The 23953-nt window shown below is 40.8% G+C and overlaps 3 protein-coding genes and 1 long non-coding RNA gene across 4 annotated transcripts; 2 read left to right on the plus strand and 2 right to left on the minus strand.

The window, feature by feature from the left end:
* Nucleotides 1–3185: 3185 nt before the first annotated feature.
* azin1b (antizyme inhibitor 1b) lies at nt 3186–9257 on the plus strand. The gene is made up of 11 exons (XM_079654464.1): nt 3186–3383; nt 4219–4362; nt 4832–5030; nt 5185–5358; nt 5609–5781; nt 5975–6188; nt 6335–6409; nt 6704–6869; nt 7000–7109; nt 7393–7610; nt 7705–9257. Exons 3-11 carry the CDS (start codon nt 4929–4931, stop codon nt 7778–7780), a joined length of 1308 nt encoding a protein of 435 aa, XP_079510590.1. The 5' UTR covers nt 3186–3383; nt 4219–4362; nt 4832–4928; the 3' UTR covers nt 7781–9257.
* LOC307021931 lies at nt 7881–12207 on the minus strand. Its single transcript, XR_013803272.1, has 2 exons — nt 12088–12207; nt 7881–10781 (listed from the first exon to the last, which is right to left on the minus strand). It is a non-coding gene; the product is annotated as an uncharacterized lncRNA (long non-coding RNA).
* On the plus strand, nt 12022–19409 carry adnp2b (ADNP homeobox 2b). Its single transcript, XM_079654460.1, has 4 exons — nt 12022–12307; nt 13393–13515; nt 15075–15179; nt 15390–19409. The coding sequence occupies exons 2-4, from the start codon at nt 13408–13410 to the stop codon at nt 18129–18131; spliced, it is 2955 nt and encodes a 984-aa protein (XP_079510586.1). The 5' UTR covers nt 12022–12307; nt 13393–13407; the 3' UTR covers nt 18132–19409.
* Nucleotides 19410–19569: 160 nt separating this feature from the next.
* On the minus strand, nt 19570–23249 carry ggcta (gamma-glutamylcyclotransferase a). The gene is made up of 4 exons (XM_079654465.1): nt 22978–23249; nt 21992–22137; nt 21771–21903; nt 19570–20222 (listed from the first exon to the last, which is right to left on the minus strand). The coding sequence occupies exons 1-4, from the start codon at nt 23095–23097 to the stop codon at nt 20097–20099; spliced, it is 525 nt and encodes a 174-aa protein (XP_079510591.1). The 5' UTR covers nt 23098–23249; the 3' UTR covers nt 19570–20096.
* Nucleotides 23250–23953: the final 704 nt, after the last annotated feature.

A 23953-nucleotide genomic window follows, 5' to 3' on the forward strand; every position in this document is an offset into this window, starting at 1 on the left:
CAAATCAGCATTTCTGGAAAGCAAGATGCGTAGTAATCTGTAAAAAAAATGTGTCAATAGATTGAAGAAAACCGACTTTTATTTTAAATTGGAAAGGTTCATATCAGCTGCTCCATGTTTTGTTTTCCTATAGCAGCATTAGAACTATTTCCGACAGTCCTTGAAGGGAGTGTTTGTTTTGACAGCTCAGTCAGCGGATACCCCTCCATATCGCCCTCTTCTGGTCATGTGTAACGACTGAACATAAGAATCACAGCATTTGGGTGACAGTGGATCAAACTGTGCTCTCCAATGCTCATACTACTTTACTGTTTAGTAACACAGGGGAACAAATGGTGTATGTCCCAATACACAGTAGCCTCAATCAAATGCAGTTTACCAAATATACCAGCGTGCTGTCGCGTAGTATGCTACATGCTTTTCTGACTAATATGACCAACAATTGTTTGCACAGGGGATATACTATAGCAAAATGGTCGAAGGTCAAGGCTCAGTGTTATGACTGAGAATGTTCAAGTGTTTTTCATACTGCATGCAACAGTAACTACATACTTTGTATTGGCATCTGCAGTAGCCTACTGAAAGGACATGGTAAAACAATGTAGGATTTGGAATGCTGCATTTGAAGAACGAAAACCAAACATTCAAATCAGAGAGGACTGGTACAGCTGCTTTCAAAGGGAGCATGTCATGCAAATGTACATGTACTTTACAAAAACTGTCTCACAGGACTGTCGACATGTTTCAAATAGTTGAGTTAAGGCTATTAGAGTTAGAAATAATGTAAAACACAATCCTGGCTAGTGCTGTACTGTATTTTTAGGCTGACACAAACAACATTTTGAGAGTTTAAAAAGGAGAATAGGCCTTATTCCCTGAAGACAAGTCAAAGGAAGCAAGCCAAAACTATGTGAACAATTCAAATTAATGTCAATTACCACTGTGACGATTCCAAATGTGTGTTGTGTAAAAGGCCTATTGTAAGGTAATACAGTACACTGCCATACTGTACATGTTACACTATAAATAACTTAATAGTCTTTCTTGATTAATCTAGGGTTAAAAACAATGTAGTACAGACAAAATGTTTTGATTATTAGGGTACTGATAATGTATTGGTATTTGCACCTGTCTTGTATACAGAAATCAGTACAAATGTGCTGATACTTGTGGATACATCTCCAAATAAGTTGTGTGACAGAACTTTTTGTTGATAGATAAAAGTTTTATTTTGGATTTCTTGGTATGCTTGAAGTATTTATAATTGATTATTAATGCAGCTGGTTGTTGATATATTTTACTCCGGGCAAATTGAGTTTCCTTCCTGATGACAGTCAAGGCTTTTAACTGAACTCAGCGGAACTGAAGCACGACATTTAATTTAGTCCCGGCCTCGTGGACCCCGATATGAACCTTGAAGCACATATATATTTGTATTTATTTTCATTGTGTTGCGTTATTGAAAATGCTGGTGTTTATCATTATAAGGAACAGCATGTCCACTTAAAATAATAAACAAACTTGAATGTTTACCAACCTTGATAACTTTACCAGCACAATCCTAATTCTGTAAACTAAAGCTGAAGAAAAAAACTAATATAAATCTAAAAAGGCACAATCAATGATTATTAGAATATAATAAGGATTTTTATAATAAATATATTAATTTATTTCCCTTTTCTACTGCACACCTTGTTTTTATTTGTATTTGTCTATGACTTTCGGGTGTGTTAAGCAATTTATCTTGTGTTTATAACATTACACACAACTACTTTCCAAACAAGCCTTGGATTGAATGTCCCAGCTCCAAATTGATTTAGAAGCCAGTTCTAACTGAAATCGTGTTTCTCAGAAATGTGAACTGTATGGCCCAATTTGATATTCTGCAGCTATTCCTGTAGTTTGTACCTCAGGGCCAGCATGACTGAACTGCATGAATCCATACATTTAATGTAGTCACTTGGTCTCTAAACATATATAAGGCTAGCCCTCTGAGAGCATTTAAAATATAAGTATGTCGTTCATATAAGACTTTTTCTTGTTGTTAAGACTGAAAGATTCTCTGGGCCATGTTTTTTTTTGTGAACACAGTGTCCCTTAGAGTGACTGTCATAAAACAAAGATATGAGCTAGAGGACAGACAAACAGATGAAGCCATGCAGCGTGTTGCTCCAGTGTCACAGACACACAAGTCATACGACTAATATCACAGCTGCAGGCTGAGTTTATGTGCCAGTTTTTTAGTGTTGTACTGAACTCCTGACCACCATGTTGACAAGATACAATTTCAAAATTAATTACTTCCGATCAAACTTCATTTCAGAAAACATTAAATTATCTTGGTTGACAAAGTTTGCCTCAAGGTCTAAAACCAAAAGTTCAACCAGCTGCTGAATCTTAATCCCCCAGATTCCACAAAGCAGAAAGAAATAGGGTCAACATATCAACCACCTAGAGGCAGAAGCACATTTTGTATGTTTTTGGCTTTCCTTTATTATGAAAGTGCCACACCATTGTTTACAGCGCAGTTCATTTTAGCTTTATCTCCATTATTGACAAATTACTTTTTTATTTATTTATATATGTTGTAAATAATATAACCCTCTGAAAGGACCTATTATTTTTCATTCATTCAAAATGTACTTTAACTTTACTATTTTATATAGGCCTACCTGTCAGATTGGTATTTCTTTTACTTTTAGTCATATTTTTATTAAATGAGGGACTTTAACTTGAACAGGAGTATTTTTAAAGAGCAGTATATACAAAGTAATAACAAATAGTATGTACCATATAGGTATAATTTTGTAAAATGTAAAATAGATGAATTAAAAGAAAAATAACTACATAAATAAGGGGAAAACGTCACAAGTTATAACCAAAAACCTTCACATAACTCGCTGAGGGAGATAGTGACACACACATGTAAACACAAACGTGTCTCTTGGTTTTAATTTTCCTACACAAACATCTGGAGCAGCGGTAGTCTTGACTGATTGACTGTGACGACTGGCCATCTACGGAAAAGTTTACGCTTATGTAACCAAAATAAACATCACAGATTTACCGCGGCCTGTGAGATATTCGGAAATACTTATTTGGTGGTATGTTCACAGAAAGGAAGAAAGCTGATTGGTGGAACTGACGATAGGCCCCGCCCATGGCAGTTGATTACCTTTTCCCACTTCCTTTGCTGAGCTCCAGTCCTCCACAACCGTCAGCAGAGAGAGAAGACGATATTCACCCGACCAGAGTCCGTCATTTTACCATATGGCATCAACAACGGCCCTCTTTCTTTCTTACATCGTTGGGCCCACTACTCTTTGAAAATTCCGCCGAAAAAGAGAAGACGATTTTCCGAATCATTCTGGCCGTTATCTCACGTAAGTAAAGCGAAACACTTACGGTTGAGTTGCTTGGATTCAGCGGGCGGACGTAACATGGCGGGCTGCTCTTTCTCCCTTCTGAGCCATACATGACAGGCCGATTCATTGGATTATGTGTCACTTGAAATGTCTTAATGTTGGATCTATTTGTATTAGTATATTATCAAACGATATGAGCGTTAACCCAAAAATGTTTCTAATTATTTTATGTCCGTATTTGGGTTTGTTTGAGGGTTATAACAGAATGCTAATATAAGCTTCCTTCGACGTGCTTGCATTAGCAGCTCTCTGAGCCCAGAATATCTCCGTTTCCTCTCCATGGCGTTTCCTGTGCTCCATGCAGCTTCACTCTGACAGCTTCACTGTTAATGACTAGAGTCTGGTTTAGCGTTTCATGTTTGTTTTGCGGACGCAGTGCTTTATTAATAATAATAATAACAATATCTCAATTTTCAATGTGTGACAACATTTGCATAACAACACACCCGTGTTTAATTCATAGACAAGTGTGACATAATGTGTAGTGTGCTATTTCCGATTATACACAGTTGGCATAGATAATATTTAATAATAATAATGTACTAGGTGTCACGTAAACGGTCGCGAGAGTTGCTATCTATTACGCTGGTGAAGTTTTGACCTCGGTGACAACAAATGTGAAACCATAGATAATAGTGGTAATGAAATAATAATCAAAATGACTCACACGCCTAGCCATGACACTGCATTTCATTTGATTTTGGTTGTGATAAATACCTAATACATGTATTTCCCTTTTATGTACAGTGTACTCTTATGTATTTGTATCTGATATCATGTGTTTGTTCTTCAGGGCTCCCCTGTCTTTGCACAGGTGTATGAGCGCTACCCAGTGGGCCTAGGGGCCGCTCTATACCGGGAGCAGTTTGACTTCAACGCTGAGCCACCTTGGGATCCTAGCTGATAGTGGGACAGGTCCATCTCCTGACTTGTCCATGTGAGTGACACAGTGTCTCTTTTACACACCAAACACCTGGCTTGCTTATTGATGTGTATCTTGTCATTTTGTATGTGATATGGACCTTGAGTCTGAAATAAAGATTGAATTGAATTATGCACACAAACACACACCTGAAGCAAAGTCCAGCCGGATTGTGGCCTGTGTGGAATTTGGCATACAAACCATGGTGTGATTAAACATGTTTATATGGGTTTAGTAGATTTTGATAAAAGCTCAAGTGGGTGTGTGGACTTTACACATTTAATTATTATACAATAAAGAAAGTAGAGTTATTGATCTGTGTGCCTAAATGGAACATTAGTCATTAATGACTAGTTGTTGGTTTTAAACAGTGGAAATGCAACTAGTTAATCAGCCATATGAATGCCTGATTAAATATCTAACAAAAACAAAGCTTATTATGGTGTTATTGAAGTTCTTTTTGTGTCTCCCTCTATTTTTTCAGTTTGTTGCATACCGGCAGGACCCCATTGGCTCAGTCGTGACCCCTTGACTTGTTTATCTGTCCTATATGATTGTCGGCTTAACGGAATACGGTTGAGATGAAAGGACTTGCTGACAATCCCAGCTACATCGTTGAACTCCTGGAGGGAGGAGTGACCCTTGAAAATGTTATTGACGGACACATCTGTGAGCAGGCTCTGGTAAGTTCTGCTGCCCAGCCTTTAAATGTCCTTGAGTTGAAGTGCAAGAGATTCCCAAAATGCCTGAAATGGCTTTCCTGTACTTCAGCACACTTTGGTTTGGCCAGTTGCTTTTTGCTCTCTGTGCAGCCCTCACCACCTCTTGTGTTCCCAGGTGGAGAAGAGTGCGTTTGTGGTGGGTGACCTCGGTGCCCTGATGAGGAGGCATGTGTGCTGGCAGAGTGCGGTGCCCCGGCTCCAGCCCTACTACCCAGTCAAGTGCAACCGCAGCCCAGCAGTCATCGAGGTGCTGGCCTCTTTGGGCCTGGGCTTCGTTTGTGCTAACAAGGTGAGCTTTAAACATCACAGATTCAAATTCAGGTAGCTCCGTTTGTCTTTAAAAAAGCTCGGTGCCTCATCCTCTCATGAAAGCATTTGATATTTGGGGAAATGACATTACAAGCACTCAAGTCATCACTTCTCTGCTGATGACTGTTAACTTTTCAATTTCTGTAATACACTCATTATCCCTTTGATTGTTGAGTTGGGTCTGTTAGATGTTGTGTCCATGTCTTCAACGTTTGTCCTTTTCCCTGCAGACTGAAATGAGCCTGGTGCTGGAGCAGGGCGTGCCCCCAGAAAGCATCATCCTATCAGGCGTCTGCAAGCAGCTGGCACTCATCAAGTACGCTGCCAAGAACAACGTCCAGCATCTTGTGTGTGAAAACGAGGCAGAGTTGTCCAAGATTTCCCGCCTGCACCCGAGTGCAAAGTAAGTGATCCAATTAGGCAGCAAACCCTTTCCCTTAGCTTTTAATCCACCTGCACTCTAAACTATATATAAAACAGACAATTGGGTGCTGTTACTGTCAAACAAACTTCAAGTTTTGCTTATATCCATGTTTTACTTATCTTTTAGATCTCTGGCTCATGTACTTTATTTGATTTGTTGTTGTCTCTTCCAGGTTGCTGCTGCAGTTGACCACTGAGGCCCATGCGGCTGAGACCAGCATGGCCTTTGGCTTCTCTCTGAAGAGCTGCCGGCACCTGCTGGAAGCCGCTAAGGACCTTGGAGTCCAGGTGGTGGGGGTGACCTTCCATATCCCCAGCTCCTGCCAGGACCTGCAGCAGGCCTACACCCACGCTCTGTCAGATGCCCGCTGTGTGTTTGACATGGGGGTGAGTCTGGGGGGAAACATCTTCATTATAAAGTGTTTAATCTGGTAGATATGAGACCTTTCCCCCTGTCTCCTGAATACCCTTTTATCATTTGTAATTTCCGCTTCATTAAGGGTAAAAACTGACTGTTTGCTGTTTCTGTTCAGGCGGATCTGGGCTTCAACATGAACATCCTGGACATTGGTGGTGGATTTACCGGCTTAGAGTTTCAGCTTCAACAGGTAAGTGGTAAACGGCTGTGATATGTGTGGGACGCATTTATTAGACTGTCAAATAACAATACATTTACACGTTCAGCAAAGACTTGCCCCAAAACATAAACCCCTAACTGAAGAGTACACAAGTGAAAAAGCAACACTTTGACATGTGGATATATATAATAATATACAAAATGATATAACATAAGCTATAGCAATATCATCAGCATCCCATGCTACTAGCAACTATTACAGCTTTAAGGTCTGAAAGTAAAGATGTCATCTAAGTGCACATGTGTTGTAACCTTGTGTGTGCAGGTTGAGTCTGCAGTCAGGCCGCTCCTCGATGCTTACTTCCCCCCCATGTCCGGAGTGCAAGTGTTGGCCCAGCCGGGCAGGTTCTACGTGGCCTCAGCTTTCAGCCTGGCTGTCAGCGTGATCGGCAAAAAGGTGGAGACCCGCCACTGGGACAGACTCACTCAAGGTAAGTTACTCAGCTTCTCTGTGTTGTATAGGAGTGTTGCATAATCATAACAAAGCCAACAGAGGTCAAGTATTCCATTTGTAGGCATGTTTCTGTATTTCTGACGTGATTGCACACTGTATTTACACAGGTGTGAACCACGAAGACACCGAGTTCCTGTACTACATGAATGAGGGTGTTTATGGCCCATTCAGCCACAAGCTGCTGGGGAAGTCCATCGCTGTCCCGTCAGTGCACAAGGTGAGTGGCCTTCCATCCAGGAGTCAACCGCACCCTGGATTGAATGATGAATCTGATAGCAGCTCTAGTTGTTTTAAAAAGAACCCCTTTAGCTACCACAGGAATACAGTCTGTAAATATTGATGCATTAGTTATTTTTATTTGTCATTGTATTGCAAATCATTTCTTCTGTTGCCATCTGTAATCATATAGATTTTGCTTTTCTTATAGTATTATTTACCATGTGCATGAGGGACTGTAGAGATCGTTGCCTGTTTTAATGACACTGTTTTCTCCTCACCAGCATGCGCTGTGCGCTGAGGAGGGAGTGTTTCCCAGCAGCCTGTGGGGCCCGACCCTGGATCAGCTGGACCAGGTGGTGGAGCGCTGCCTGCTGCCTGAGCTCAGTGTGGGAGACTGGCTCTGCTTCTCCAACATGGGAGTGTGTGGCCTGGAGGAGTTCAGCTGCCTCTCCAACACCCCCCAGCTGCCCGTCTACTACACCGTCTCCACCTGTGACTGGTGAGTCAGCATGTCAGGTTCACTACTCATACAGGTGTAGCAGGAATGTGATGTTTTACAGAGAACTGATTCTATTGCTTTGTTTTGCCCACAGGTACGAAATGCAGGAGGCCGGTGTGACACTGGACAGCGCCATGAAGAATTTCTCCCTGGTCGAGTACAGTGCGTAACTACCCTCTGCCCCTGTCCCATTACATATTGCACAGATCCTCCTTAGCCCCTCCTTCCACTATGTGAGAGGACGGGTCAGTGAGGTTTTTGGGACAAGGGGCTAAATTAGTCAACATTCCAGCCAACTTGGAAAATGCAGTGTCCTATTATTTCTTCCAGGAATTTGACTTTTTTGTACCTCCTCGAAATTTGAAACAATTGGTTATTTGATACCTCAATTGTCTAAAATTTGATCTGGAAGATAATCTTCCCGTTCTCGCTCCTCCCTCCTACAGACTTCTTTCAGCTGAAAGAACTCCAGCTCAAAAGACAATATGCAACAAAATGGACAACTCTTTGGAGATCGAACCCCCTCCGAACATGTTTGAGGGGGGGTTTGTTTCCTAAATCAAATCCAGTTTACAAAATGTACACTTGATTCAAATCGTGTTCTCTATTGATTACCTGTTGACAGTCGTGTAAATCCTGTGTCTGTCCAACATCAACACATTTTTTCTGTAGATGATTTTTGAAGTTTTTAAAAACAGCAATGCCTCGTGTGGATTCTGACCTTGGTTCAGACCCCTCACTTTGCATAGTTTAAATGAAATGATGACAATGATGTAACCTGTCTTTATTGCAGCTCACCGCAATGCATTTTTATTTATTGGATTCAGATATTACTGGGGCAGATTTAAAGCTCCGTCTTTATGTGTATTTTGCCGAGGTATTATGCTGTGGCCCATCTAACAGTGTTTTTCCTGATAAGATATAAGTGTGTTTTTTAACGCTACATGGATTGTGCTGTGATTACCATTTGTGACCTCAGTGGTTTCCCTTTACTCGAAAGGCATGAAGGAAATGCTGTCGGAGATACAGAGAAGCTGCAGTCACCCAAATGCACTCCTTGCCTCTAATAGGAGAGGTTGATCCAGTTTAAAATGCACAAAATATTTTGTAGGTTAAATTATTACCGTGAGATTTAACGGCTCCGTTCTGATTTCATATGAGTGTGTCTTGCCATGGGATTATTATTCCTTGTTCTATAGGATCTGAAAACCAGCAAAAGATATATTTCTGAAGAGTGCTAGAACATTAACTATCTGTATGTGGCAGATGTCGACTCAACTCATCTATCTCCCAAATAAGAGACATTCTAGCTGTACACACACACACACACACACACACACACACACACACACACACCTCTATCTGAGGCCGTGCAAATGAAAACAACTTTCTAGACTTTTCCTCATGCCTCTTAAGTTATGAGGGACACGATACACAGTCTCATGTACAACTAAATGTCTGATAAGGTGACCTGACTTAACTGCAGTTTTTAAAACTCCTGCCCTTGTGTGTAACACATGACTAATGTATTAATGACTTGCTCGTCTAAGGCACTAATGGACCATAGCCTGTTTTTGACAATTGTAAATTGTGCTTGTTAAAGTAATGAAAAGTGATTAATTTAATACATTTCTGACTGAAATCATTCATCTTGTGTCTGCGTGATCTTTTGATTTTGACTTTAGATTCCTTCACATGAAGTATTCACTGTTGCTAACAACACGTGTCTGATCTGCTATGGGCCTTGTGTTTGTTGTGATTGTATAAAAGACAATCTATTACAGTTTTTTAGGGATGCTTGGGCTCAGGTATAAGCGGTCAGGAATGAGCCCTCCGTTATGGCAGAATCATCGAAATAGTAGATAAATAAAGTATTTGAATGTGTTGGGTTGGGTTAATGCTAGCAGGGTTAGTACAAAGTCATTAAAACTTTTGTCTGCAAGGTTAAGAATTTAAAGATACTCCTAAAAAAAAAAGTATGTATTTTTGACAAACTGTCTACACAAGCTTATACCAGGGATAGCTAAGCATTAGTTAATGCTAAAAACATACAATCACAGTTAATATACACTGTTGGTAAAATATAATCAAATAAATTCACGTTAAACATGGATTGGGACGAAACTAATCTTGAGGGAATTTCTTGTTCTTGTGCATTTAAAGTTACAATTTAGAAATCACGATAATGGCTTTGTCTGGAAAGTTTTGAGTTAGGCCTTTTTAACTGCTTGAATTAACTTTTAAAACCCTTCACAAACAGGGATAGCATCTTATCTCTCTTTAGAGGTGAAAGGTCAAATCAGGTTGTCAGTGACCTGCGGGCTAGTGAGGAGAATGGAAGTTTGGGGTATTTTCCACTAAAGCATGAACTGAGTTTACATGTCCTACCCGCCCCTGAATAAAACTCAGCTCTCACCTGCTTGTAAAGCCTTCAGTACGAGCCTTGCTTGATTGAAAAAGCATTATTTACTGCTGATATTTATATACCAGCAATGCCATATCCTGTCGTATGCAGCTTTAGATTTTAAACATCATTAAAATATCAAGGACTAATGTGAAGCCATTGATTTCTTCTGCTTCAAAATGAATGACAGTCACTGGGTAATTTCCTTGTTGTTGAATGTGAGAGGATCCCAGCTCAGACACTTCTCTAAGAGGAGCCATTATTGCTACAATTAAGTGTCTCATTGTGTAGAAGTGTTTCCTAAAGATGATGGCCCCATGGTTATTCAATTAAGAATAAGATTTACAGATGAATGGAGACAGGTGATATACTTGGCAACTCGCAAGATAAAAAGACACACTGCACACATATCAAAGAAGCATTGATACAATTTACTTTACAAATACAAGGTTACAACATAGACCTGGCACATTTGAAATTGCAACTTGATTCAGAGCATATTCACTGTGAATGGGAAAACTGAATGAAAGTGGTGATGGATTCTGATCGGTGGTATGATCTTGTACTGGTTTTAAAATTCAGAATATGACATTCAAAAACATATTTTTTCCTTTCTTATGGAATTTGGGTGTCAGAGATGATGTCATTTACCTCAGTTGTCCTTCAGCAGTCTTGCTGCAGTGTAGCCATTATGAATGTGGACCCTTACCTGTCCCCTGTTGATCCTCTTTGTGCCCAGAAAATTAAGTCATCAAGGTGTGCATTTCCTGAGCAGAAAGGGCACAATGAGATGTGATCTTGTTTGTCCAATTTCAAATAAGGTTGTAACGTCACTTGAACACCAAACTGCTTTATGCCACAGAAATAAGGAAAAGCATTTCCAGTAGGCAAGTTATAAAGGTATATCAAAAATACCGTTGTCATATGTGAAATAATTGTAATGCACAACTAGAGATGTCAATTCCTGAGAATAAATGTAGTGTGAATGTTCGATGTGGGAAGGCTTACGCAAAACTGTGTTTTTGGCTTTAAATGTAGATTAAAACCAATTATGTTTGAAAGATGTGGAATAATTTAAGGACTGTTGAAAAGGTGACGCAACATTGCATTGCTGGCTTTACTCCCGCATTCAAACCTAATTACAGCACATTATTGCCGATAAAGCATTGTAATGATGTCTGATGTTGTAATGTAAAATATCTCATAGAACTATTGAGTAGTGAAACGTCGTACAGAGATAGGTAATGCAAGAAATTGTAGGTTATGAGTCCACAACGAACAGGATAAAAATTTGAGTTACCGCCACATTGTAGTTTTTTTTTATTGGATTTTTTATCCCAACAAACCGACCTTTTGTGCGCAGGCTAATTGATAGTTTAGACGTTTGGGTTTGGTTTGCATCAAAGTCACCTTGGGGTTAAGCGTTAAAATTCTTCATCATAAAATTGATTGGATGAAGTTTGAAATTGAAGTTTCGCTATTAGTGTTCATTACTTTTAGTCGCTAGCTAGCCTTTTTTTTTTTTTTGGTAGTCGTGAAACACATTAAAAGTTCCTAAATATTCTCCAATGCTAGCTAAAAGACTTCTCAATGGTCAATCTAATTTCCTCTCCTATCAAAATGGAGGTTCAATTTCATTGGCTAGAAAAAGTAGCATGATATGACGTCACCAGACAATGCCCCACCCATTTAGCTCATTTTCTCGACAGCTCATTGGTCAGCCTCTCTCATGTACCACGTGACTGCCGGTAGGGGGTAGGGAAGTAAGGCATTAGCCACGCCCCCTAAACTAGCTATCCCTTGTAGAATACAGAATAAGACTTAACAAGTGATTTATTACATGAAATTCAAAACAGAACCACTAAATGTATCAACTGGTCACAATTAAACGATGGCTGACAGTCGTGGTGAAAGGATACAAAGTGATTTAGTTTTAATGCTGAGAAGCCTCCCATTGGTCAGTTTGTGCTGTATGCAAATGAGCAGGACAACTACGTCAGATCCTGAACTTGAGCGCCATTTTTTCCTCAACAGGGGAAGAAAGGGACAAAAGCTGGACCAAATATAACTTACCTCGGTCTGGAGCGTGTTCGCGAACATCGCATTTCTTATTTCACTACAGTGTGAACCCATCGGTGTGTGTGTACGGAGGATGCAGCTCGGATGAGGATCAGTGGGCAGCGCTGGTGGCAGACGCAGCTGACGGAAACACACACATTGTAGGGCCGGTGGAAGCCCTACCAGAGGAGGCACAGCGACAACTAACGTAAATCTACACCGCAGATTGGACGAGGTAAATAACTGTGATGAGACTGTGTGCATCCTGGAGTAGGAAGTAAGTGCGTGAGCGGCGCACAGCTGCCCGTGCTGCCAGAGGCTCAGTGACTCAGTTTGATACAGAAGCCTGACGATGAGCCCTGCCAGCACAGATGGAAAGGTTCTAGTTTGAAGCTGATCTAACGTTGATCCAAACACTTTTAACTTGCTACAAAAGTTGTTTTTATCACCCAGTATGTATTATTCATAAGGAGACTGACCATGTAAAGTCAGCTGTTGCATAGTAACAGTTCGTATTTGTAAATATACAAAATATATAATAGGATGCAGACATACCGTTGTTTTCATTGTTTATAGCAGAACATCGGATGGGATGATATATTTATGCTGGAGTTATTAATTGTACTACTTCATCCTTCTTACAATAACTATTTATACAGTTTAGGCGGCACATAAATGGACATTTCTGTAAATGGGCCAATACAGCTGTCCATGTGCAGTAATAGTTGCCTTTGTAGCACATGAATACAGTAAATCAGAACCTCTTCATATAGCAAAGCCCTAATCCTGCATGAATTTGAATATAAAGAACACATGAAATACTTAAATAAACATGGGTGTGTGCATGTTGACTGGCACTAGGTGTTTATTAGGCTTTTTGTAAACATAGTAAAGATGATAGGATTGTGGACATTTATGCTGGCTAGTAAGGATATGTACCTTGAGTTCATTCAAAGTCACAAGATTTACCAGTCAACGTCTAAATAGTAACCAGTACTTGAGTCAAATTATTTCCACTTTTTACTGCCGCCGTACAATTGTAAAGATTTTGTGATTGAGAAGAATATAAAAAAATGAAATGGGATAGAATGGAAAAGGCAAACAAAGTCACTTTGCAATAATCTCGTCATTTTATATTTGCATTGTATAAACAAATAATTAAGTGATATTTCTCATAGCCTTATATAGTTCCTTTTGTGCACAATTGCATTATGAGATGCTTAACATTACAATGACAAGAAACACTCCTATAAGGTTAAGGGTTTAGAATCATTATTCGTGTTAATGCTCCACAACATTGAAGCTTGTTTTCTTTTACAGGGCCTGTGAGGAATAATGTATCAATATCCAGTTGGAAATATTGGCAAGATCCGAAAGGCTCGCAAGGCGGTGAAAACGATCCTGGGTGAGATCGGCCTGGAAGACTGCCAGAAGTTTTTAAAGGTAGGTTTTATCTTGGAAAACACATTTTAGAAGCCTTTCAATGTTTGTTCAGATCTGAATATATGTCATTACAGATGAAGACTCTGTGTAAAAAAGGTTGGCTTAAGAAATATCTTTGTTGTTTGCTGTTCATCAGTCTTTGAAGCACATTATTATTCTATTGGCACTCTGTCTTCCTAATATGACATCACATCCCATATTGGTGTCTTATTTGTTTGTCTATGTGGTATTTCTTTTACATTAGTTTCACATCCTTTTCTACATCTAATTCAATTCAATTAGCCTTTATTTATTTTTATTTGCATTGTTACCTCCGTGTGTTAGTGTATGGTCTCAGTGTTGCTTGATAAATGTGCTTTCATATTTCTATCTTTTATATATTCATATTGTTATAATGATCCTTTAACACCGTGTGTAATGTGTTTCACAGTTTAAGTCGATGTAGTTTGTTTTATTGTGTAATTCTGAACATTGTAACAGACATTTCAAAGCGTGTAACAATCAGGTTTGAGTTGGAGGATGATGATGGTCCCGTTGAAGGAGTGCCATTCACACGGTTTTTGGTCGTTGGTTGTTATGGCAACAAGTGAGGTTGGGCAATATGATGTCATGTCTCGTCGCAGAGATTTTCTGCGGATTATTCTGCAAATAAATGAGCAAGACGGCTTCATGGCAGTGTTGGATTAGCAGGATTTTAGCTGCTTCACTTATTTGTATTTCATTTTTGAAACATGCAGTCAGTTATCAGTTGAATAGGTACATTTAACTAAAAGTACCAGTATAATTAGAGTAAAACCCACCTTTTTTATGCAGATTTAGTTCGAGCTGTTTTAGAGCAGTCTTGATTACATTTAAAAGTAATTTTGGCTACTTTTCAATTTGTACTCTAAACTCATTGAAATAAATACAAAATATTGAACATCTCAGCATGCAAAAGAGTGTGAAACATACTCTCAAGTAATCGTACAATTGAATGAGTTTCAACAAAAACTGAACATTATAACTTTCATGGAAATGTTGTTAATGTTATAACATTCGTTTAGGATACGCATTATAAACTTGCAATTATATATATATGCCACTGATCCTGAGGGAAATGTAAACACACAAGAGTAGAAACATCATAATAAAAACAAAAGCAATAAAATGAATGTCTAGTCACTAACACAACTACCTTAGAGAGCTCTGACAATAGACTATGTGCTAATAAGGGGTAATAATACAAAATATTGCAGTAATGCAAACATAAGGTCATTTACAGTGCAGGTATTGTGACTATAAGAGCCTTCTCAAAAAGGGAAACGGTGCAGCTAAAATGATTACTATGGATGATATAAATACAAATTGAAGATGGGAACAAATACTGCTAACTCAGCAAAGGATTACAAAAGTAAAATGGTGCAACAATTATTGTTGAAATATTGGTGAGTGATTCATTTTATGATGCCTTGCTATTGTTTAAACCGCATGGCGTTGTTTATTTTACAACGGCTTCCCATGTATGACTTTGAATAGACTTATTTTACATTAACATTTTTTTGCGTGTTCTTGCTGTGCAGGATCTCGATGAAAACACTGAGAGAGACTCGGATGAGGAGGAGGTCTATCAGGAAACTGATTGGCTTGATGTCACAGACGGATACAATCTTAAACCACAGAAAAAGGTGAATATGACACGTTTGGATGATTGTTAACTAGGCTGATTATTAAATACTGACTTGTTAGTGAACCCATACCTGTTGAGAATCATGTTGTCCTATGAAAGAGGAGCGTAGTCTTTTCATATTGCTTTGTTGTGTAGCGCAATATAAATGTTATGAACGCTTGGGATACACTGCGCACATTTTAACTGTTCCTTTTTCTTTTTTATTCAGTGGCCTTATCGATCTCAAACTATGTGCTGTAGCGTATGCAAGTACTCATCACGAAACCTCTACAACTTCAGGAGCCACATCAGTCGCTGCCATGTATATCTGCAGTCCTTTTGCACGCTGGCACCTTGTTCCAAGTGCATCTTCATCGCACACCCCCAGGTAGTCATGAGACACATGCAGTACTTCCATTCCAGCTGTATAAAAGCGCTGAAGGAGGCCCCTCCTGCTGCCAAACATGGAAATGAGCGCTATTATTGTCGCAGATGTGGATGGCCAGGCTCCTCCATATTTACGATGAAGAAGCACGTCATTCTCAAGCACCTGGACAAATTGTCCGAACAGTATATCGGTTACAGATTACACCCTAATGGGGCTAGTCATATAAAGGTCTACTGCTGCAAGGTGTGCAAAGTGAATACTGGAAACCTTGACCAAATGTTGCATCACATGCTGGTCGAGCCAGCGCACCATTCAGTCAGCACACAGGTGCAGGCTCTGATTCATGAGAACAAGATAGTCAGCAGCACCAAAGCAACGCCTAACGGGAATGGCATGTTTGTGACATTCCCAAACATTGCTCCTAAACCACAGCAGCCGCCTCAAATGTTCAAAAATAATTTGATTATCCCAAGTAACGGGCAACCTGGCAGGACGGTGATGACATTACAGCAGTTACAAGCAGCTGCAAACAACGGCACTCTGATCTGCGCCCCCGGAACAAACCAAGCTTTTCTTCCCCCTCAAGCATCGGCTCTAGTGCAGCTAGCTAGCGCTGAAGCTAAAGGGTTGCTCCAGCCTGGTGCCACGATATCCCTCCGAAGTGCTTTGCCCCAAGGATCCAATATGGTCAATCTTCCAGCAATGTCTAACATGGCTATAGCTCCTGCTCCACTGAAACAGAACGCACAAACGCAGCAAATCTTTATCCAGTCCGGACCGCAGTCCAACGTGGCAGCTCAGACTGGAACTCAGCCTGCTCTGGTGACACAAAACACACCCGCAAACCAAGGGACCCTGCAAGGCACCATGCTGACGTCAGAGTCCCTGCTGAGTCACCTTATCCCGACTGGCAACAAAATGAACGGCATGCCCACGTATACTTTTGCTCCCATGCAGGTAGCAAAGCCTGCCTTTCAGAGCACAAGCACCCCCGCCAAGGCTGTTGAGCAAGCGAAAAACTCCGTACCACAAACCAAGAAATGGATCACCTGTCCGCTCTGCAACGAACTCTTCCCCTCCAACGTCTTTGATATGCATACAGAGGTCGCCCACACGACTAAATCCGCCCCAGCCATCAAGTCAGAAAGTGTGGCGGCACGTGCAGCGTTCTTGAAGAAAATGCCTGACAAAACTGTCAAATGTCTAACGTGCAAAATTCTGCTATCAGAAAAAAGCGTCTTCCAACACCTGCTGCATGGACTGAACTGTTTGTACTGCTCCGCTTTGTTCTTTTCAATCAAGCAGCTCACTGAGCATGTGAAGCAGCACAATCCCACCGGCAAGGCATACTGTGATTTCCTGAGGCAGAAGTACAGAGTCTACTCTAAAGGTGTTGGAGGAATCCTGTTCCCCTACTTTGATGTCAACACCACAGCGCCTAGAGAGGTGCTAGGAGACACCGAGGTGAATCTAGCCCTCGTCACAAGTTCCCTCGACCTTATCTTCTTCAAGTTGCAGCCGAGCAGCCAGCCGGAAATCTGCTCGGCACCTGCGAAAATCAACAGCTCGTATTGTCCCTTCTGCGACGAAAAGTTTCAGAATGAATCCGATCACCTTCAGCACCTAAAGCAAAAACACTTGGTAGCCCCAACCATTCATGCCATCCTAAAGACGGAGGCTTTCAAATGCATATACTGCAACGGTGTGTATACGGGGAAGGTGACCCAGCAGGCGGTGATGCTTCACATTCAGCGGTGCCGGTGTTCACCAAAACAACCGCAGCCACCTAAACCCGCAGCAGCTCCATCGCAGCCGCCCAAACCAGTCCAGCAGCTCAGTCATCCGGTTTACTTTCTGCAAATGCCACAAGGGATGACTATGACAAAGAGCATAGCTCCAGCCCGTGTGATTCAGGCTGTCCGCCCTGCCCCCGCTGCCCCTGCTGCCCCCGCTGCCCCGGAGCACCCAGAGACGGAGGCAGAGCTGCAGTCTAAGAAGAGGCTGGAGACGGCATGGAGGGAGGTCATGGAGACCAACAAACGAGAGCGGGAACAAAGGGCGGCCATGCGAAGGAAGCAAGAGCAGGACAGGTTGCTGCCCCCGCCCGAGCCTGTGATTAAGATTGACCCCACAGTGAAGCTGGTGTTGGAGCCCACCGCCACCGACCGCCGTGACAGTGAGGAGCGCAAAGACTTCATTGGGAAGTACTTCAACGTGAACCCCTACGCGTCCAAAACGGAGAGCGAAGAGCTGTGCAAGAGGCTGTCCATCAGCAAGCCAGAGCTGGCGGCCTGCTTCAGCAAGAGGCGCAGCAAGTGCATGAAGAACCTCAAGAAGAACACGGCGGCCATTTTCCTCGGATTCAACATGACGGAGCTGAGAAAAACTAAGCACAATCTCCTGATCCCCAAACAGCAGCCGGCAGAGAACACAGAGCAACCGCACGCCGAAACAGCAAAGCGGCCGCCCACTGATTCAACAGAGCAGATGGAAAACAGTGAAGATGGACCAGAGGCGATGGTTGAAAGTGGAAAGGAGAAAGCTACTGATATGTTACCGGAGGTGGAGCCAATGGAAATGTAAAACACAGCTAATGCAGATTTCCCTTAATAATACATTACAGAATAATTTAAAGATGGCCTATTGTGTTGACAGTCACTAGAGAAACTCAACATACAGTGCACATAATGTATTATCTAACAAACACGTAACCTGTCAGTGAGGGCCGTCTCTTAATGTAGCCCACATTAGTAGAGCTTTGTTTGACTTCAGTATGTCGTCAGTGGTCCATATCCCAATTTCATCATAGAGGCAGAGAATATAACCATACAGATGAGTTGTCCGGGATAAAATGGTGTCAAACTGTTGTGCTGCAGCAGTATTCAGCTGGTTACAATCTGTTCAACAATGGCTACTGACTTCAAGTTGAGCACTGATTTTTTCCTGGTAGCTGCTTTTATTGGCACCTTTTTATTTATGCCCATTTGTATAAGATTGTGTTTCAATTCCACCATTGCTTGTCTGCTTAAAACAAGACTTAAGTACAGACACTTTTAAGAGGACTTGGTTTATACTTTATACTATACCCTTTTTCAAAAAACATATTTTGACCTACCGTAATTTTCGGACTATAAGCCGCTCCTTTTTCCCTATTTTTCGACGCTGCGGTTTATATAACGGTGCGGCTAATCTATGTATTTTCACAGCTAAAGGCCAACACCTTTAACTCTATGGGCTCTATGGCCGGTCCGCGGACCCCCACCTTTAAGCGACGGGTTCCAGCAGGAAAGGCTGGAGGCCGGAAAAGAGTGAGACAGGTAGCGCGTAGAAGTGGAACCGAGTGGTATGCCGCTGCTGCGGCTTATATTCAGGTGCGTCTTATAGTCCGAAAATTACGGTATTTGTGTTATGTGCATTTAGTTTTTTTTCCTTGTTCATTCACTGCACATCCCACTATTGTTTCTTGCTCACCAACTCCTGCAGATGGCAGTTTTGAAACCCAATTCTCGAAAACGTTCTCAGTAAAACTCTTGGTTATTATACAACTCTGGACATTTCTCTTGCATGGGCCTATGTTTGATTGTCAGAGGAAATTAAGATGTGTGCCATTGTGTATTCTACATACTTGCATAGACGTGTGGAATATTTACCTAGAAATATAAAACAAGCTAGTTGGTGTTCACCATATATCTTCTGTTCTCCGGACAGTGTTTTTTTTTTGTACTACATGTGTATTTTCTATAATTCCTAGAGGCTCTAAAATGTTGGGAGAGTTACAAACTATCATTATGTTCAAGAGTGACCACTGTGTTGTAACAAATAAAGTGGAATCATTTTGCGTAAATGATTCAGAGAATTGTTTTTAATTTTAATTTTATAATAAAACCTATTTTGAATTTAACAGTGTTTAATTCAACAAGTTTGAACGTGTATGAATGGCCTTGAATATAATTAAAAACGTCTCAATGCCTTGATCATCAAAAGGAGAATAACAGAAAATGGATGACGAGAGAGTCTCAAGGGTGTTTGTTACTCAGTGTTTAATATTACCCTGAGTAATCCTGAAATATAACCAATTTCCACAGTTTCGTACATGTTATCTTCTATTGTTATTGAATAAAATACAGTAATTGTTTAAAAACAGCAGCTGGAAATAAAAGATAAGGATACTAGAGTGAATACATCACCACCTTCTGGACACATTGTGGTGCTGATTAATTTTCATATCTGATTCAGTTTTGACCTTAGAAATATTAGTTCCTAAACCTCAGGGTGCAGTTACTAACTTTTTCCACAGTCGGTTAATTAAATCCCACAGTTTTTGCAATGTCATACCTTTATAATCCTTCATTTATATGATATCATTATTACTTACATGGTTATGGTAATAATAAAGACTGGGAAATACAGGTCAAAAGCTCCAGAAACTTCTAGTAAGAGAAGTTAGGAACCTAAAATATATTCTGTACTTTATCTTGTTTTCAATTCTGCTACAAACATGAAGATTTGTAAACTGATCCAAATTTTAAGAATGTTAATGTTCAATCATTACTTTGTGACTGTTGTGATTTGATCAAGTAAGGAGGGGCCGCTGTAGTTGTTGGTTTCAATGGCCTGCAGCCTCTTCAGGTAATCCACCGGGAGTCCGTTCTGTTCGGCTCCCAAACACACCACCTGTAGAAAAGGCCCCAAAGTTATTGATATATATATATATGTGCCTTCATAGTGGGGAGGGGCTGAGGGGTGTTTTGGGTGACGTCACACATCAGAGGGTAATGTGCGTCAGTAGTTGCAGGAAAGTTATACCGTCTTAAGCTTCGTATTGTGTGCGTAAATGAACGTGAGTGTTTGTCCACAGTGCTGCCTGTTATGTTGTTCTACACTTCATTATTATTGTGATAACTTCTGTCCCGATGTGGCTTAATGCAGAGTCTCCATGCTCATGTGATCGGTGCATGCTGCGTGCATGTTTATTATGGCTGCTCAATAAATCACTCGTCAAGTGAGTCGGCACTCCTGTCTCAAAGTTAGGGGTATATACACCGTGTTGAGTGGCACAGACCTATTATTAATGTAATAGGATGTAGTTTATGTGGATAAATGTTTATGTGGCGTTAAAGGTGAGATATTATGTGTTAACAGTTCATTTATTGCTCCGCTACTCGGCTACCGGAAGTAGCATGTCTGTAGCTTTTCACAATAAGAGCATCGGCTGCCGCTTCCCGCCAACCGGAAGTGGTAAAGAGTGTTTGACATTATATGTTAATGTGTTTATGATGATAAGAGAAGGGAGACATGTTGTATTATATCTTGTCTAGATTATTATTTCTATAGGGTTTGGCATTATTATGTATATCATTTATGTATGCATAAGTTATCTTATATTGATTGTATTTTGTTTATTTCCCTTGTAGGAAAAACCACACACAGACAAATATCTGTATGTCTGCCTAAATAAGTAAAGAAGTCAAGCCTCATCTTAGTTCCTCATTTCCTCTATTTTGGACCTTTGGCCTAAAGTGGTGTTCTGGCCGACACACCTGGGTGAACCTAGTGATAGACACAAAACTAGTGCCAACAGTTATCTCTAACTCTCCACTACACCACCTGATAAGAAACACATGCAGAGACACACTCTGTTACACATGTGAATTTAGTCACAAAACATTGCACTAAGTCAATTGGAATGTGTCACTCATTGCTGTTGTAGCTTAAAAGGAATACTTCACCAAAATGGCCTTTTCTTGTAAATCAATTACTCACCCCGTGTCACTTTGCATTTTTAAAGAAAACTGTTGTTGGTACATATTTCCATGGTAAATAAAGGACACTTAAAAAATGGGGGGCCAGTCATATACTAATTTCGCTGAAACCATTTAATTAAAAAAAACATCCAACTAAGGCAACTTATCCCTGCATGTAGCCTAATGTTTATGAAGAAGTTTAATATTTAGAAAGGTTTTTGTAAAAAATCTTCTTTGGGAAGTATTGAGCGTTCCCCTGAATAAATGAGATTCAGATTATACTGCATTGTTGTGTGAGAAACAGATGTTATAATATAGTTTCTCAGATGTTAAACACAGCCCCAAATTGATCATTTGTTCACCCCGGAGGCATGAGATAAAAAAAAACTTTCTTCAAGAATTCAAAGTGAGTAATTGATATGAAAATGATTGTGTTAGTGTGTTGTATTGGGAAATGGTTGTGTTTGCATGCACACACCTGTTTGTACTGAGGCGAGGGAGGGCAGGCGTGGAAATTGTTCATCTGATAAGTCCTGCACAGTAGGAGTCCTTTGTCAGTCTCTACTGAAAGTTCAAGAGGAGAGTAATAGCTTTCATTCACCCCTTCCTGACTGAGGACATAAAGAGAACAACCAGACTGTAGTTAGTTAACAACAATACAATGAACTGAAAAAAAGGCTGGGTTAATGAGTGTCTCACTTGTCCAGGCTCGGGAGGTTTTCGTTGCTCAAAGTCCAAATGACCCCCCACACCTCAGTCCCTTGACAGGACTCAATGGTGGCCACTCCACCGTGCCAAATGTTGTCCACATATTTATTGTACAGGCCAAAATTCAACTTATAGTCCTGCACACACAGGGAGGGGTGATAGGGACGGGAGTAAAAGGCCAAAAGGCTGTGAACAGTGATGAGCCATTTTGAACAACATGCATTTATGTCACTGTGATGTAGAGAGATGTGCTATGTTTGTGTTTTCAGCAGTGTCCCCAGTAGATAATCACAGCATGTCCCTTTGTTACAGCTGATGAAAAACTAATCATTGAGATGGGGTAACATAATACAAAATGGACACAGTGTTCAAATAACTTATTTACATGTGGGAACATTCTGAAATAATCTATCAGGTCACTTTCAAAAGAAAAAGATACCTTTATGTAAGGTTGTTGGTTACCAGTTTTACCCTCATTAACATGAGACTAAGTTGTGAGATGTCCCGAGTTAAACGGGCACCTGTAAACAAACTATGAAATGTAAACCCAATTAGCTATAGAGAAACTGGGCTTTACTTTGTAAATAACCATCAGTAACTAAAATGATTTAAAACAACATGCTAAATAGTTTTTATTTCAATGTCCCCTCTTTAGCCCATGGTACATTCACGGACATTAAGCAAACACATGTGACAAGTCAATATTGCATTCATAGGATAAACGACTATCATGGGTTAGACTCGTAAGCGTTTATATCGTTGCGAGTGTAAATAAGTGTAGCCTAATCAGCATTACCAACGAATGGTTGAACGCTATGTGTGTGTCATACAGTGGTTGCTGTACACACATTGCCACTTTAAGAATAGAACACACACACAGTAGCTCGAAACCACTTAACGACCTACTGAATTTGCCAATTCCCACATTACTTGAACACGGTATTCGTAATGTTGATAATGTGTTTTTTTTTTTTTACCTTGAGTCGCCCGGTAGAGTAGAATATTGCCGTTGGGTTGGCCAGTTGCAATCTTTCCTTCAACAAATTACTTCCAAAAGCGAAATACATAAAGCAATCGGTTTCAATAACGGACATCATTTTTATCCGTTGGTTCCCACCGGCTCGGTAGGACAAAAATTAAGTTAAAACGTGGTATTTGTTAAAATTACGTCGGTTTTCAAACGCTGTCCCTCGGGATTACTGCTCCCATCGCCGCCGTCAAGCGGACTGGTGGCCAGTGACCACCAACTGGCGGCCCGCGGGCCACATCCGGCTCGGCAGACATTCTCATCCGGCCCGCACGACGGGGGTGACAGTGCGTTGGCGGAGTGGTTACTGCGTTCGCCCCCCACCCATTTTTTTTTAACAACGTCTCGTGAGTAAGGTGCTGTACCGGAGTCCAACAGAGAGGCAGCAGCTGCGGGACACTAGACTGCGTACTGCAAAACCTTCCCTTCCTTGAAGAAGAAGTGATGCTTCGTTGTGAAAAGTCTGGTTAATGCGCTCCGCACCACAGCAGTATGGGATTAGTTTTGTATCATAAAGATAAAGCAACACTTTCTCAGAATAAAGCAAAACTATGAGTTCAAAAAAAACAAAAACTGAGTCAAGCCAAATAAAATACATTTCAAAAATAAAACTATAAGCTGCAAACAAATCATTTGTGTAATCATGTAAACTATACGTATTTTTTCTTTGTTTTAACATAGGTTTTTGTTTGCAGTTCTTGTTTCTTCTTTCTCGATGATCAGACTTGCTCTCGCTGCAGCTTTCTCTTTTGCGCTCCCTCAATTTTTGTTTGAGATTCTGACACAAACCTCCCAGGTGGGCGGGACTTTCAGGGGTGCGTCCCCATTGGCTACTCAGTTTTTGAGTGACAGCCCAGTCCTCCAGCGATTGTATAATGCAGGCAGCTGCAGTGCGGCGGCTGCCTGAGCTTGGATAGAACACCCGC

Source organism: Notothenia rossii, assembly GCF_949606895.1.
Source record: "Notothenia rossii genome assembly, chromosome: 10".
Taxonomy (NCBI): Eukaryota; Metazoa; Chordata; class Actinopteri; order Perciformes; family Nototheniidae; genus Notothenia; species Notothenia rossii.

What these genes read in the sequence shown, in the direction of transcription:
- azin1b (XM_079654464.1), top strand. Translation starts at nt 4,929, where the DNA reads ATGAAAGGACTTGCTGACAATCCCAGCTACATCGTTGAACTCCTGGAG. An exon ending in GCTTCGTTTGTGCTAACAAG is followed by an intron (nt 5,359 to 5,608) that starts GTGAGCTTTAAA and finishes TTTTCCCTGCAG; the next exon opens with ACTGAAATGAGCCTGGTGCT. An exon ending in CTGGGACAGACTCACTCAAG is followed by an intron (nt 6,870 to 6,999) that starts GTAAGTTACTCA and finishes GTATTTACACAG; the next exon opens with GTGTGAACCACGAAGACACC.
- adnp2b (XM_079654460.1), top strand. Translation starts at nt 13,408, where the DNA reads ATGTATCAATATCCAGTTGGAAATATTGGCAAGATCCGAAAGGCTCGC. An exon ending in ACTGCCAGAAGTTTTTAAAG is followed by an intron (nt 13,516 to 15,074) that starts GTAGGTTTTATC and finishes CTTGCTGTGCAG; the next exon opens with GATCTCGATGAAAACACTGA. An exon ending in ATCTTAAACCACAGAAAAAG is followed by an intron (nt 15,180 to 15,389) that starts GTGAATATGACA and finishes TTTTTTATTCAG; the next exon opens with TGGCCTTATCGATCTCAAAC.
- ggcta (XM_079654465.1), bottom strand. Translation starts at nt 23,097, where the DNA reads ATGATGTCCGTTATTGAAACCGATTGCTTTATGTATTTCGCTTTTGGA. An exon ending in AACCTCCCGAGCCTGGACAA is followed by an intron (nt 21,904 to 21,991) that starts GTGAGACACTCA and finishes TTATGTCCTCAG; the next exon opens with TCAGGAAGGGGTGAATGAAA. An exon ending in CCTCGCCTCAGTACAAACAG is followed by an intron (nt 20,223 to 21,770) that starts GTGTGTGCATGC and finishes CCTTTTCTACAG; the next exon opens with GTGGTGTGTTTGGGAGCCGA.